This window comes from Eubalaena glacialis, chromosome 3, assembly GCF_028564815.1.
Source record: "Eubalaena glacialis isolate mEubGla1 chromosome 3, mEubGla1.1.hap2.+ XY, whole genome shotgun sequence".
Classification (NCBI taxonomy): domain Eukaryota; kingdom Metazoa; phylum Chordata; class Mammalia; order Artiodactyla; family Balaenidae; genus Eubalaena; species Eubalaena glacialis.
In genome coordinates this window covers 14,809,944-14,825,985 of record NC_083718.1, presented here as the reverse complement: position 1 = coordinate 14,825,985, position 16,042 = coordinate 14,809,944, and the positions used below count along the sequence as shown (strand labels likewise).

General features: G+C 36.4%; 1 protein-coding gene across 2 annotated transcripts in view; it reads right to left on the bottom strand.

Annotated features, from left to right (window-relative positions):
• KCTD3 (potassium channel tetramerization domain containing 3) overlaps positions 1-16,042 on the bottom strand; it is a 62,887-nt gene that overhangs the window by 29,081 nt on the left and 17,764 nt on the right. For both annotated transcript variants that reach the window (XM_061185301.1, XM_061185302.1), the window contains exon 9: positions 7,983-8,173. In XM_061185301.1, coding sequence (XP_061041284.1) covers positions 7,983-8,173 — 191 coding nt within the window. The remainder of the gene's footprint in view (positions 1-7,982; positions 8,174-16,042) is intronic.

Genomic DNA, 16,042 nt, shown 5'->3' with positions numbered 1-16,042 from the left:
AGAAAAGATAACTGATTTCTTTTGAATCTTACACGAATGAGGGATATTTCTTTACGTTCAGAAGTGTACTATATACAAGACAAGACCAGTGGCAATAAACAACACCTTGAAAATTCTTAACCAATCTTGAAAAAGCCAGGCATCTAGCAGAAAGAAAAATGATATACACTGGACAAAAATGAAAAACAAACAAATCTGGAAAGTATTGCTAAGAATGTCTTCCATATGTACATTTTAACTTTTACGTACTCATAAATACATATTTATACACATGAATAGATCATCTCAGCCCAAACTGTCAACCAAAAAAACCAGAGCAAAATAAAACACAACAGACATACAAAAGCTAACAAGCTATCTGATCAGAACTGGCTGAGAAATTAACTGGCCACTTCAAAGCAGAGAGTAATCATTTCACATGCAACTTCAGGGACTCTCATGTATTAGTACTTTAATCTTGATGCTAGACAATTCTTCAGAACATGTTAAGATAACTATATTCAGTACTATGGGCTATGTGAAAGGTAGAAATAAAAACAGGAAAACCAACAAACACTGATTACTCGAGAGAAGAATGAGATTCTGGGAAATCAAGGAAGACGTTCTGAATGATCTGAAGAAATTTCAAGTGTCACCCCTGCTTAGACTCAACAATGCTGACCCCTATCCACAAGGAGGACACCAGTAAAAGTAATGACAAGCTCCTGTCTTAAGGGGCCCTGCTTATGGCAGCAATCCAGCAGCAATGTCTTATGTAAGTTATAATGAAGGCGCTCCGCCTCTGGGGAAGCTCTATCATGGATACACCAGCCCTAACAATTTTCTTCGGATGGTGCTGTCAGGTTCTAAAGAATATTTGTAACAACAAATAATCTCTTTTACATGAACAAATTACTATCTACCATCTCATAAGGTAGCTACTGACCACACCCTTTTTTGGGGGGAAAAAAAAAAAGCAAGGCATAAAATCTCCTTCACTAATTGGTATGTTACAAGTGGCAATTTGAAAAAACAAACAAACAAAAAACCACAACTGATTTCTTTTCTGTATACTTACCAGTATATTATAATCTCAAAATTTTTAAAGTTTTTTTTTTCCCCTAAAGTTTTAGGGGGGACTTTCACTGCCAGTCATGATGGAATAAATGGCATCAGACTATTCCTCACCATAAAGAAAACCTGGCCAAAACACATGAGGCAACTGTTTTTAGGCACTAGACAACAGGGAGCAGAAGACTTGAAACACAGTAAATACACAAGATAAGCCCCACGATCACACTGGCTTTCTGTATAAGCTCTCCTGACCACAGGGAGGTGAAACCCAAGGGAAAATCAAGTGATGGTTTCTCTCAACTGAGAAAGCTGAGATCAGAGTTTAGAGCTGTTGAGGCAGCTAGAATTTATGAACAAGGTGTAAGAAAGAAAGAAGGGAAATGCACCAGCGTGGGAGTGGAGATGGCGCAGAATCTGTACAGGGGTTTTCCTCTGCCTTGGCTGAGACCAGGCTGCACCTGGGCTGGGTGAGAATCCCCGAGGAATAAAAGAGAGAGGCTGCTGTAGGCCTGGGAGCTAAGTGGAAATAGCAGAGGTCATTTGTGGGTGGATTCAATAGTTCCAGCTCAGTAAGACTCACTCTTCAGGCATTCAGTTAAGACTCCAAAAAGATAACACCACACCCTGAGTAGGAGCCATGCCCTAAAATAAAAAATAAAGGTGAAAAAGGCTACCTGTCCTTAACAAAGCAAAAAAACAAGCCAAGCAGGATAAAGATCCTCTGGTAATTTAATTGCCTGCCAGAACAAAACTCACATCTTTTAAAAGAAGACAGCATTGTTACTCCCTACATAATAATAATAATAATTCATACTCCCTACATAATGTATCATGCACAAGCCCAACATATAATCACAACTTCCTAGACATGTGAAGAAGCAGGAAAATGTAACTCAAAATAAATGAGATGGTGCAGATAGTGGAATTAGCAGACAAAAACTAATAAAACAGCTATAATGAATATGTTGCATTTAGCAAAAAATAGGACATAATGAGTGAATAGACAAGAAATCTCAGCAGAGAAACAAACTAAAGTAGAATCAAAAAAGGCAATCTTACAGCTGAAAAGTCCAGCATCTCAAATAAAAAACTTACTAGATGGGCTTAACTGCAGATTAAATGAATACCACAGCAAAAGGGCAAAAGACAGTAAAGATATTGATCTAATCTGAAGAGGGGGGAGAAAAGAAATTGGAAAAAAAACATAGCGCCTCAGTGGCGTCTAGGCCAATATGAAGTGCCCTAAAATGTAACTGAATTTCAAAAAGAGGAAGAGAGAAGAGGGAATGAGGGAGGGATGTTAGGGAGAGGGAAAGGGAGTGAGGTGGGGGGAGTTGGAGAGAAAAAGAGAAGAGTCCTCCCTCAATGGTGTCAACCAAAAATGTCTCCAGACATTTCCACAGGTCCCCTGGAGGACGACATTATCCCTCGTTGCAAACCACTGATCTATGTACAGACCTATTACTAATCAATAATAGGATGACAATCTCATAAAAAGAGGGCAATGATTTTAAGACACGTCTCAAAAACACAGTACAAATGGTCAATAAGAACATGAAAAGATGCTCAATATCATTAGTAGTTAGGGAAATGCAATTAAAACCAACATTAAAATCACTGCACATCCACTAGAATGGCTCAAATTAAGACTGACAATAAAAAAGCGTTGGTAAGGGTGCGGAGCAACCAGAACTCTCACATATTGCTGGCAGAAATGTAAAATGGTAATAACCGCTTGGAAGACAGTGGTGCATTTTCTCATAACATAAACCATACACTTTTCATATGTCCCAGAAATTCCACTCCTAGATATTTAATTTAAAAAATGTCCAAAGACGCAGATGTAGAGAATGGACTTGAGGACACGGGGAGGGGGAAGGGTAAGCTGGGACGAAGTGAGAGAGTGGCATGGACTTATATATACTACCAAATGTAAAACAGATAGCTAGTGGGAAGCAGCCGCATAGCACAGGGAGATCAGCTCGGTGCTTTGTGACCACCTAGAGGGGTGGGATAGGGAGGGTGGGAGGGAGATGCAAGAGGGAGGAGATATAGAGATACATGTATATGTATAGCTGATTCACTTTGTTATACAGCAGAAACTAACACACCATTGTAAAGCAATAATACTCCAATAAAGATGTTTTAAAAAAAAAATGTCCAAAGAAAGATTGCTACCTTCATAGCAGCTTTATTCCTAATATCTCCAAACTGGAAATAAACCAAATGTCTAGCAACAGATGAATGGATGACAAATTCTGGAATATTAATTCAATGGAATACCACTCAACAATAAAAAGGGATAGACTCAACAACATGGATGAATCTCAAAAGCATTATGTAGAATGAAAGAAGCCACAGACAAAAGAACACATACTAACTACATAACTCCACTCATGAAATTCTAGACAAAAGAAATCTAATCTATGCTGACAAAAAGCCTAAACTGCTGTGTAAACAATGGCGTTTATGCTGAACATCTGCTTTCCTTTTGGGAATCTGGAATCTTGGTACAGGCTAGTCGGAGGGTACTTAAGTGACTAACTAGCCTCTAGTAATAACCTTGGGTACCAAGTCTCTAGTGAGCTTCTTCCCTGGTAGACATCTCACAAGTTTGTCACAATTCACTGTTGGAGGATTAAGCATGTCCTATGAGATACCACTGGAAGGGAACTCTTGAAAGCTTGTACCTGGTTTCCACTGAACTTCACCCCATATGTCTTTTCTCTTGTCAATTTTGCTTTGCATGCTTTCACTGTAATACACCATAGCTCTAAGTACCTCTATGTGCTGAGTCCTCTAAGTCCTCCCAGCAAATCATTGAATCTGGGAATGATCTTGAGAACCAGACACAGATATAGAGGAATGAAGTCCAAGGACTGAGCCCTGGGGCATGCCAAGATTTTGAAATTAGGCAAATAAGGAAGAACTATCCAAAGGAACTGAGAAGAAACAAAGAGCTATAATAAAAATCAAGACAATAAGGTGTCCTAGAAGCCAAAGAAAGAAAGTCTTCAAAAGGAAAAGAGTAATCAACTATATCAAATATTATCAAATGACAGTTCTAATCAGATGAAGACTATAAATTGATCCTAGTATATAGAAGAGTACAGATCATGGGTCACACTAACAGGAGTAGTTTTATAGAGTGGTTGGGGGCAGAATTAGAGCAACTTCTAAAGAGAAGAGGAGGATATAGAAACAAGATCAGATAACTACTCTCTCTTGCTTTAAGAGGAACAGAAAAATGAAGCAAAAACTGGAAGAGAACATAGGGTAGTTTTTGCTGTTGATTTTAAGGCAGAATTAAAGCACAGCTGTATGACAATGGAAATGATCCAACAGAGTGGAATAACTACTAGAGCAATGTCTCCAGTAGGCAGAAGGAAATAGGACATAGTACACAGCTGGATATAAGGAGTTGGCCTTAGATAAGATCAGAGACAATTTAATCACAGTAATATATGTGATAATAGATTATATGAGCACAGATACACGTAGATGGGCAGATATGATTGAAGGAATTTAGGAAAAGTCTCTTCTGGTTTTCTCTATTCCCTCAATGAGAATGACAGAAGGTGTTGGAAGTTTAAGGAAAAAGAAAAAGGTATGAAACAGTCATCTAGGAGAGTGGCAGGACTAACAAGGGTAATGTAGTAGGATTTCTGGGTAGCCTTTAAAGGCCCACTTGAGAGTAGAGGTCACGGATTGAGACTATTGTTTTGTGTGCATATGCATTTCTTTTTCCTCACCACCTTTAATATTCAGGGGGAAAGGTCGATTTGGCCAGGGATGTCGTTTCTCCAGGTAGGTAAGGCAAAGGGAAAGATACAAGAAAATTGAGGCTCTATGCTAGAGTGATTAAAATGATGGAATCCAAGCCTATAAAAAGGGAAGTAATGAGTGAAGATCCCAGTGGAGTTAAAGAATTTTTGAGTTGGAAAATCAGAGTTAGTAATTTCAAAGGCATGAAGGACAGTAATCTAGAGGGCAGCTGAGGACTACATCAAGCGTAAATTCGGATGGTATGAGATTCGAAATGTGGGCAGGCGCGGGGACTGGGGGAGTAGCTGGGAGAGAAGGGAAGGAAAATGGTCTAGAACAATGATTCTCTTTAACTATGGTCTAGGAATCCTTGGTCTCTGAGAACCCTCCGGAAGTCTGAAGTCAAGACTATTTTCATGGTGATATTAAAGCACTACTTGCCTTTTTTTTAACAAACTCTCATTATCTCAAGAATGTACAGAGGAGTTTTCCAGAGGCTACATGACATGTGATGATGTCACCATTTAGACAGTGGCATCTGCATATGTGTTCTTATATTTTCTAGAATGGTTTATGGTGGTAGGCTGGGGTATAACTAAGTTTCCCAAGACTAACTTAGTTTGGCCTAAATACTTCCACTATGCTTTTATTAGTTGTCTTCAGTTACATCTGCTATAATTATTTTAAAATACAAGTTTTCCTTGTGCCTACAAAGAAACACAAGAAGTACTTTGTTGTTTTGCAATATTAGTTTTTAAAATGTTCTGAAAACCTTTCTTAATTTTTAAATTTTACCTAAAACTGTTTAAAATATTTTATTCTAAAATAAATGATTTTTAATATATTTTTCTTATACTTAACTTGCCTTTAAATCCACAGCTGCACCATCTAAATCTAACAGTGCTGACAAAGATACATATGACATAGTAGAGTTCTTTGATTCAAGCAAGGGAGGACTCTAAACAAACTGAGCAAAACTGTATATAAAAATTTTAAATAACAAAAGTCATCTTTCCCTCAACTTTATAGATATTAATAGCTTGCCTTATTGTGCCTATGCAACAGAACAATTTTGAACAGTATTATAAAGCCAGCTGTGGGTTCCTTGAGACCAAATACTCAGAGTTCAAAGAAATATTTTAAATGAAGATGGAAAAAGCATTTTAAAAGCCACAAATTGTTACAGATTTTCAAACTAGAAATGAAAAAGCCACTGAATCATCCTACAGGGTAAGTTATGGCATTGCACTGGCTAGAGGAGGGCACACAATCACTGGGAGACTAGGAAAGCTTGGACGGATGGTGATGGTGAATGCCTGCTAGATGAAATGTCAGTAAAAGAAACCACAACACTGGCACTTTTCAATGACACAGTAAGTCCTCGAATTAAAGACTGGTGCAGACAGTAAGTTGTCTGCAAAACTGCATTTTTGTCTTACAAAAATGAATACACAGATGTGGCTGGACCTGGTGTTTTGTTTCTGTTCATTCAGTATCAGTACCAGCCAGTCATCAGAGATCTTTTACCTGAGTATCTGGCCATAAACACACATGGTGTTGAAATATTCAAAGTGTTGAAAACTTATGAATATCACACTTTATCCTAGAACATTACTGTTGATCTGTGCACTAATGGTGCAAAGCAATGTTGGGTAAAAAGAGCAAGCACCTTAGCATGAATCAAAGCAGTGGCAGTAAACTGTACTGGTAGTGACTAAATTCTTCTCTGCCGCACATTTTCAATGAAAGAAAAAAAGGCCAGTTTAACTTAAGAATTTACTGGATGAAGCAATCTGTGTAAGAATATGTATTGACTAAGTCTCAATTTTGAGTGTATGTCTTCTGAATATTCTGTGTGACTAAGTACCATGACTGTGTCGAGGAGAAGCATCTTCCCAATTGCTGGAGCTGAGAGGAAACTAGCTGCTCTTCTCATAGCGTACCATTTTCATGTGAAAGCATGACTAACAAACTATGGTAATTCAGATTTGGTTATTTGGTAGACTTTCCTAAAAAGCGAGAAAAGTGGACCTGTTACTTTAATGATACAAACTCAGTGTTTCAAGTGAATATCAGAATTCTGGAAAACGTTTATCTGCCACAGTGAGCGTGACAACTTCCTAACACAATAGAGTTCAGAGATGTGATCAGTGGTTATAGTAATAAATGTGATTTTTTTTTTTAACTCTATTGTACAATGAAAGGTATCAACACTTGGAAGATCTACATGACTCAGAATAAACCAACACTTTCCAAATGACCAATGCATCATGTTATAAAATTATGTAAGGACAAAAGATCCATTCAAAGTACAAAACAGATTGATGGATTTTAATTTAACAGAGTATGATCTGTATGAACAGAGTTCATAGATATCATTTCAAAATTTTGGGACAGAAGCAAACACTATCCACAATTATCTGAAAAGACTATATAAAAATATGTTTTTTTCAACTATGTATCTGTGTGAAGCCAAATTCTCTTCATGTAGTTCAACCAGAGTAACAAAACGTAGCAGACTGAAAGCAGAAATAGGTATCAGAATTCAATAAAACATTAAAGAGGTTTACAAAATTGTAAACCACTGCCACTCTTCCCACAAAAATTTTTGGAAATATAGTTATTCTTCATTAAAAATGTTATTCATGTTACCATGCAACGGGCTTATTTATGTTATTTTTTAAATTAATAAGCAGTTATTAAAATTTCAGTTTTAATTCCTATTATGGTAAATATCAACAGATAAAACCTATACAAACAAAAACTCTTAATGGTCCTGAACTAGAATGTCAAGTGAAATTCAGAAGAGATTTAAAAGCTTGAGACTTTCTGGCCTAGAAGCAACAAATGGGGAGGAACAAGAAAGTTATTCACCCAATCTTCAGGCCCAGTCGTATGAAAGAGGTGGAGAGAAAGCAGCCACCACTTAATAGGATTCAGGAAAAGCACATTCTTACAGAGCAGTCAGGTTTCAGTTTTTTCCCCTCCTTACCAGATCATTCCTCTCACATTGAGCATCCCTGTATATTACTGGACCCTGAAAATAAGATGCAGCAGCTCTAGCTAACTAATAACTAGTCCAATAACTAGTTTTGATATTTATGGGCAATCCCTCTTAAACTTCAGAGTATTATATATAACAGCGTAAACAAGATTTTTCCTACCAATTTCACTTCCACTTCCTCCATCTTGGACACTCCATAAGATGATGCTACTCTCCGAGGCAACGGCGACCATTTTGTCTTTGTCTCCATGTGGACCTCCAACCACTTTTGCATTTAAAGCTACTCGTTCAATAGTCCAATCCAAATATGGGCTTGTAAACACTTGTTGCCATCCTGAAGATTCTTTGATTCTGTTAAGTAAGAACAGACACATAAGTGAGACTCAGCAGCACTTAAGCAAAAAAACACAAATGAATGTTCCAAAATAAATTGAATCACAGCTATTTATCTACCTTTATATTTATTAAATATAAAATTTTGTTGATCTATATCCTCTACAAAGCCAGATTACTCCTGAGGTACCTTATATTTACATACAGAGAACATATAAACCACTTAAAAGGAGCCTAGAGTTCTATACTTCTCCAAAGAATAATTTAGCAAAGTCCTTCAAATTGTAAAAGCTTTAGTAACTTAAAAAAAAAAAAAAAAAAAGGTAGTACATTTCACTTTTCTACACAAAAATTTGGTACTGTGATTATCTATGGATAGAAATAGTCAACAAAAATCAGAGTTTCAGGCTAATTATTATTCCTTTCAGTTACTGATCAGTTATTCAGTTACTCTTATTAACTGATACTCAACCAATCTTTTTTTTGAAACTTCAGATGATAGTCTATTCATGGAAACTAAGATAATGGAGTGATCTGGTATACAATATATACTCCAACATCTTGGCACTATCAAGTGAATAAAATGTGGGGCTTTGGAAACCACTCTCTGAGGACTGGATTTTAAAGGTTTTACTCTAAATGAAAAAAGTCTCATGAGCCTATTCATTCCCCATATGTAAAGACTTATTATCATGATTCAGATTTGCAGTTGACTGAATAAAAATGCTTTAATATTTAACTTCTGATAAACACACCTGTAAATTTTTAATAATTTTTTCTGTTCTAACTGAATTTAAGTCTTTCAGACATGTATTCTCTGTGATTATACAGTAAGCCTTCATACACTTAAAACCTACAGTTAAGCAATCATGACAATAAATGACCTGAACTTTAACTATGGAGTATCTATTTTTTAAAGTTATACCAAACAAGTGATACAAACAAAATTGTAAAGATTCTCTTTGCCTTACCTAAAGAGAACAAATAAATGTGAAGAAAATAAGTGCTCCTTTATATACTACATGACATATTCACCACAAAAATCAAACTTTAGTATTCATAAATGATGATCACCTAACAACCTAAATAAAATCACTTTAGCTTCATTTTTGTTTAAAAATGTACAATAAAGTAATACAACTATAATTCACAAAAATATGCAATTCAACCTTCTTATTAATTTCAAGAACTAATGATTTCCTTAAACTTAAAAGCAATACACAGAAATATGTATTATTTTTTCCTAGGCAATGGATGGTCTGTAATTACCCACTTCAGCCACCAGATGGGATTCATGTGTTGAAATACACAAATGGAAATAATTATCTAATAAACTCTAAATACTGACAAACATTGAGAAATGAAATAGAGATGGCTCTTAGGAACTGTCAGACTGGACACAAAGCAGGAATTGCCAGCACTTCAAGAATAATGATAACATGCTGCTATGTGGATGCAGACATATACTAGGCTCATACACTGTTCAAGAAAGAGATGCTGTATCTATTTAATGAGGTGAATGATGTAATCCTGTGATCATTAATTGAGGAATATAAATAATAAAACTAAATACGATCTAATCTTTTTAAAAGTACGATCTAATCTTTTACAAAGAGTGTACTGCTAAATAATTTTTCTCTAGAAAAATTAGGGGATTATAAAATAAAGAGATGCCAAAAAAGAGTAAAACAATCAGGACAGCATATTTGAGAGTGATTATTACAATCACATAATTTAACTCAACAAGATATGTGAATTTACTTCTATTTTTAAGTTAAAATTAAGTACAAAGAAAAAGCAATATTTGCTCTATAATTTTCCATACATGTAATACAAAATTTCACATTAAGTAAAACAAGACAGAACAAGCTCTGATATTATAGCACTCCATCTCCTTACTGCTGCCTAGTGAACCAATGCTCTGAAATCGGAAAAGCTATGCAAAGAATATGGTTATCTTCCACATTAAGATCTCAAAGAAACAGAGCGGAGGGGACATACCTTACAAGATTTTGAAACTTACTATAAGCATACTGAACCACAAATTGTATGACAATAGATATATATGTCAAAGAACCTAAGTGTCTAAAATGGCAATAAGAACATACATACCAATAATTACCTTAGATGTAAATGGATTAAATGCTCCAAACAAGACACAGACTGGCTGAATGGATACAAAACAAGACCCATATATATCCTGTCAACAAGAGACCCACTTCAGATCTAGGAACACATTCAGACTGAAACTGAGGGGATAGAAAAAGGTATTCCATGCAAATGGAAATCAAAAGAAAGCTGGAGTAGCAATACTCATATCACACAAAATAGACTTTAAAATGAAGACTGTTACAAGAGTCAAAGAAGGACACTACAAAATGATCAAGGGATCAATCCAAGAAGATATAACAATTGTAAATACATATGCACCCAACACAGGAGTACCTCAATATATAAGGCAGATGTTAACACCCATGAAAGGAGAAATCGACAGTAACACAATAATAGTGGGGACTTTAACACCCCACTTACATCAACGGACAGATCATCCAGACAGAAAATCAATAAGGAAACACAGGCCTTAAATGACACATTAGAACACATGGACTTAATTGATATTTATGGAACACGCCATCCGAAAGCGCCAGAATACACATTCTTCTCAAGTACGCATGGAACATTCTCCAGGACAGATCACATGCTGGGTGACAAAGCAAGCCTCAGTAAATTTAAGAAAACTGAAATCATATCAAGCATCTTTTTCTGACCACGCTATAAGGTTAGAAATCAATTATAAGGACAAAACTATAAAAAAACCCCACAAACATGTGGAGGCTAAACAATATGCTACTAAACAACCAATGGGTCACTGAAGAAATCAAGGAGGAAATTAAAAAAATACCTAGAGACAAATGACAATGAAAACACGACAATCCAAAACCTATGGGACACAGCAAAAGCAGTTCTAAGAGGGAAGCTTATAGCAATACATCTTACCTCAGGAAACAAGAAAAATCTCAAATAAACAACTTAACCTTACACCTAAAGTAATACGAGAAAGAAAAACAAACAAAACCCAAAGTTAGTAGAAGGAAAGAAATCATAAAGATCAGAGCAGAAATAAATGAAATAGAGACAAAGACAACAACAGCAAAGATCAATGAAACTAAAAGCTAGTTCTTTGAAAAGATAAACAAAACTGATAAACCTTTAGCCAGACTCATCAAGAAAAAAAAGAGGGCTCAAATCAATAAAATTAGAAATGAAAAAGAAGTTACAACTTACACCACAGAAATACAAAGGATCACAAGAGACTACTACAAGAAACTATATGCCAATAAAATGGACAACCTAGAAGAAATGGACAAATTCTTAGAAAGGTACAACCTTCCAAGACTGAGCCAGGAAGAAACAAAAAATAAGACCAGACCAATCACAAATACTGAAATTGGAACTGTGATTAAACAACTTCCAACGAAAATCCAGAACCAGATGGTTTCACAGGCGAATTCTATCAAACATTTAGAGAAGAGTTAACACCTAGCCTTCTGAAACTATTCCAGAAAATTGCAGAGGAAGGAACACTCCCAAACTCGTTCTACGAGGTCACCATCACCTTGATACCAAAACCAGACAAAGATACAACAAATAAAGAACATTACAGGCCAGTATCACTGATGAACATAGACACAAAAATCCTCAACACAATACTAGCAAACCAAATCCAACAATACATTAAAAGGATCATACACCATAAGTAAGTGGGATTTATCACAGGGATGCAAGGATTCTTCAATATCTGCAAATCAATCAGTGTAATACACCACATTAACAAACTGAAGAATAAAAACCAAATGATCACCTCAACAGATGCAGAAAAAGCTTCTGACAAAATTCAACACCCATTTATGATAAAAACTCTCCAGAAAGTGGGCATAGAGAGAACATACCTCGACATGATAAAGGCCCTATATGACAAACCCACAGCTAACAACATTCTCAACAGTGAGAAGCTGAAAGCATTCCCTCTAAGATCAGGAACAAGACAAGGTTGCCCACTCTCACCACTTTTATTCAACATAGTTTTGGAAGTCCTAGCCACGGCAATCAGAGAAGAAAAAGAAATAAAAGGAATCCAAATTGGAAAAGAAGTAAAACTATCACTGTTTGCAGATGACACGATACTATACATAGAAAATCCTAAAGATGCTACCAGAAAACTACTAGAGCTCATCAATGAATTCAGTAAATTAGCAGGATACAAAATTAATGCACAGAAATCTCTTGCATTCCTACATACTAACAACGAAATATCAGAAAGAGAAATTAAGGAAACAATCCCATTTACCATTGCAACAAAAAGAAACAATCCCATTTGTCATTGCAACAAAAGGAATAAACCTACCTAAGGAGGCAAAAGACCAGTACTCAGAAAACTATACAACACTGATGAAAGAAATCAAAGACAACACAAACAGATGGAGAGATATACCATGTTCTTGGATTGGAAGAATCAATATTGTGAAAATGACTATTACTACCCAAAGCAATCTACAGATTCAATGCAATCCCTATCAAATTACCACTGGCATTTTTCATAGAATTAGAACAAAAATTTTACAATTTGTATGGAAACACGAAAGACCCCAAAAAGCCAAAGCAACCCTGAGAAAGAAAAACGGAGCTGGAGGAATCAGACTCCCTGACTTCAGACTATACTACAAAGCTGCAGTAATCAAAACCTTATGGTATTGGCACAAAAACAGAAATACGGATCAATGGAACAGGATAGAAAGTCCAGAGATAAACCCATACACCTATGGTCACCTAATCTATGACAAAGGAGGCAAGAATACACAATGGAGAAAAGACAGTCTCTTCAATAAGTGGTACCGGGAAAACTGGATAGTTACATGTAAAAGAATGAAATTAGAACATTCTCTAACACCATACACAAAAATAAACTCAAAATGGATTAAAGACCTAAATGTAAGCCCAGATACTATAAAAGTCTTAGAAGAAAACATAGGCACAACACTCTGATATAAATCGTAGCAGTATCTTTTTGGATCCATCTCCTAGAGTAATGGAAACAAAAACAAAAATAAACAAATGGGACCTAATTAAACTTAAAAGCTTTTGAACAGCAAAGGAAACGATAATCAAAATGAAAAGACAACCCACAGAATGGGAGAAAATATTTGCAAACAAAGTGACCGACAAGGGATTAATCTCCACAATTTACAAACAGAGCATGCAGCTCTATATAAAAAAAACAAACAACCCAATCAAAAAATCGGCAGAAGATCTAAATAGACATTTCTCCAAAGACATACAGATGGCCAAAAAGCACATGAAAAGATGTTCAACATCAGTAATTATCAGAGAAATGCAAATCAAAACTACAGTGAGTTATCCCCTCACACCAGTTAGAATGGCCATCATCAAAAAATCTACAAACAATAAATGCTGGAGAGGGTGTGGAGAAAAGGGAACCCTCTTGCACTGCTGGTGGGAATGTAAATTGATACAGCCACTATGGAGAACAGTATGGAGGTTCCTTAAAAAACTAAAAATAGAACTACCATATGATTCAGCAATCCCACTCTTGGGCATATATCTGGAGAAAACCATAATTCGAGAAGATACATGCACCACAGCGTTCACTGCAGCACTATTTACAATAGCCAAGACATGGAAGCAACCTAAGTGTCCACTGACAGAGGAATGGATAAAGATGTGGTACTTATATACAAGGGAATATTACTCAGCTGTAAAAAAGAATGAAATAATGCCATTTGTAGCAAATGGATATACCTACAAATTATCATACTAAGTGAAGTCAGACAGAGAAAGTATCATACGATATCACTTATGTGTGGAATCTAAAAAAAAAATAGTAATAATACAAATGAACTTATTTACAAAACAGAAACAGACTCACAGACTTTGAAAACAAACATGGTTACCAAAGTGGAAACGCAGCAGGGGAGGGATAAATTAGGTTAGGATTAACATATACACAATACTATATATAAAACAGATAATCAACAAGGACCTACTGTAAAGCATAGGGAACTCTACTCAGTATTCTGTGATGACCTAAATGGGAAAAGAATCTGAAAGAAAATGGATATATGTATGTGTATGACTGAATCAACTCTGCTACATACCGGAAACTAACAGAACATTGTAAATCAACTATACTCCAAAATAAAAGACCTGTCTCAGTAGGTGTCTTGTACAAGCTAATTAAAATCCAAACTAGAAGAGTAATATTCACCTCCAAGTTGACGTCTGTCCTATCCATCTGAACTATGGCACTCCTCACCAAATGTGGTAAGCAGAATAATGGCTCCCAAACATGTCCTCATCCAAATTGCTGAAACTGGTGAATATGTTACCTTATATGGCCAAGGGGCTTCACAGTTGTGATTAAATTAAGGCAATGGAGGGATTATCCAGGTGCAACCAATGTAATCATAAAGGTCCTTATAAGCAGAGGTAGGAGAGTGGGAGTTAGGGAAGAGATCTGAAAATGCTATGCTGCTGGTTTTAAAGACAGAAAAAGGAACTGTGATCCAAGGAACACAGACGGCCTCTAGAAGCTGGAAAGGGCAAAGAAACAGATTCTCTGCTGGAGCCTCCAAAAGGAACCCAGCCCTGCCAATACCTTGATTTTAGCCCAGCAAGATCTAGTTTGAACTCTTCTGAACTCCAGAACTGAGTGATGATAACTGTGTTGTTTTAAGAAACTAAATGTGTGGTAATTTGTTAGAACAGCAGTAAGAAACTAATACACCAAGTCACCTATGTTATTTTCTTCTCATAAGTCTCTGTAGCTGAAACCTTGTTGTTCAGTTGATTTGTTTGTTAGATGTTTCCACCCCATTCCACTCCCGTAGGAATAGAAACCACAAGGTGAGGAGGGGTAGCCCTCAGACTGAGCCCACTGCCTGTCCCACTGAGTCAAACAGTTACTGATAATGTTGTCAAAATTGTTTGATATTACTAACACCAGAGACCAGGAACACAGCATTTATTCTGATGCATTCTTAGGTATCTACTGTGTGCCAGGGACATGGGAAGCATTGGGATGGAGAGAGGTATTAACAGCTCCTGACACCCAGATCTCCATACAATCACATGGAGCAACAAGGTAATATTGATTGTAAGATGTTTTTGAGCAATTAAAATGCAAATGGAATAGCAATGTTTTGGGAGGCTGTAATTTAAAAGAAAGGCATGGTGGGCACAATGGTGAAGAGCAGTGGCTTTAGACTCAGGATTTAGTTGAGAATCCTGTCACTTCTTTCCCCAGGATGACCTGGGGTACTTTTTTCTCCAAACTGATTTCCTCACTAGTAAAATGCGGACGATGAGATCCATGCCACAGGTTGTTGCAATAATTAAATGAGAACATGTATACAAGAGCCTTTAGTGTAATGCCTGGCATAAAATAATACCCCAATAAATCATAACTTAAAAGTCCAATTCGTTTCTCAATATTCAGAAGCAATTTTTATGGAACTAGATAGTTTCCCAACCTTTTCTCATCAGGAGCCTCTAGAGCTGGGTTATTGTTTTTTAATTGGAGTAAAATTGCTTTACAATGTTGTGTTAGTTTCTGCTGTACAATGAAGTGAATCAGCTATATGTATACCTATATACCCTCCCTTTTGGACCTCCCTCCCATGCCCCCCGATGCCACCCATTGAGGTCATCACAGAGCACCGAGCTGAGCTCCCTGTGCTATATACAGCAGGTTCCCACTAGCTATCTATTTTACACATGGTAGTGTATTTATGTAAAACCTAATCTCCCAATTCGTCCCACTCTCCCCTTCCCCCTGCGTACACATGTCCATTCTCTACGTCTACGTCTCTA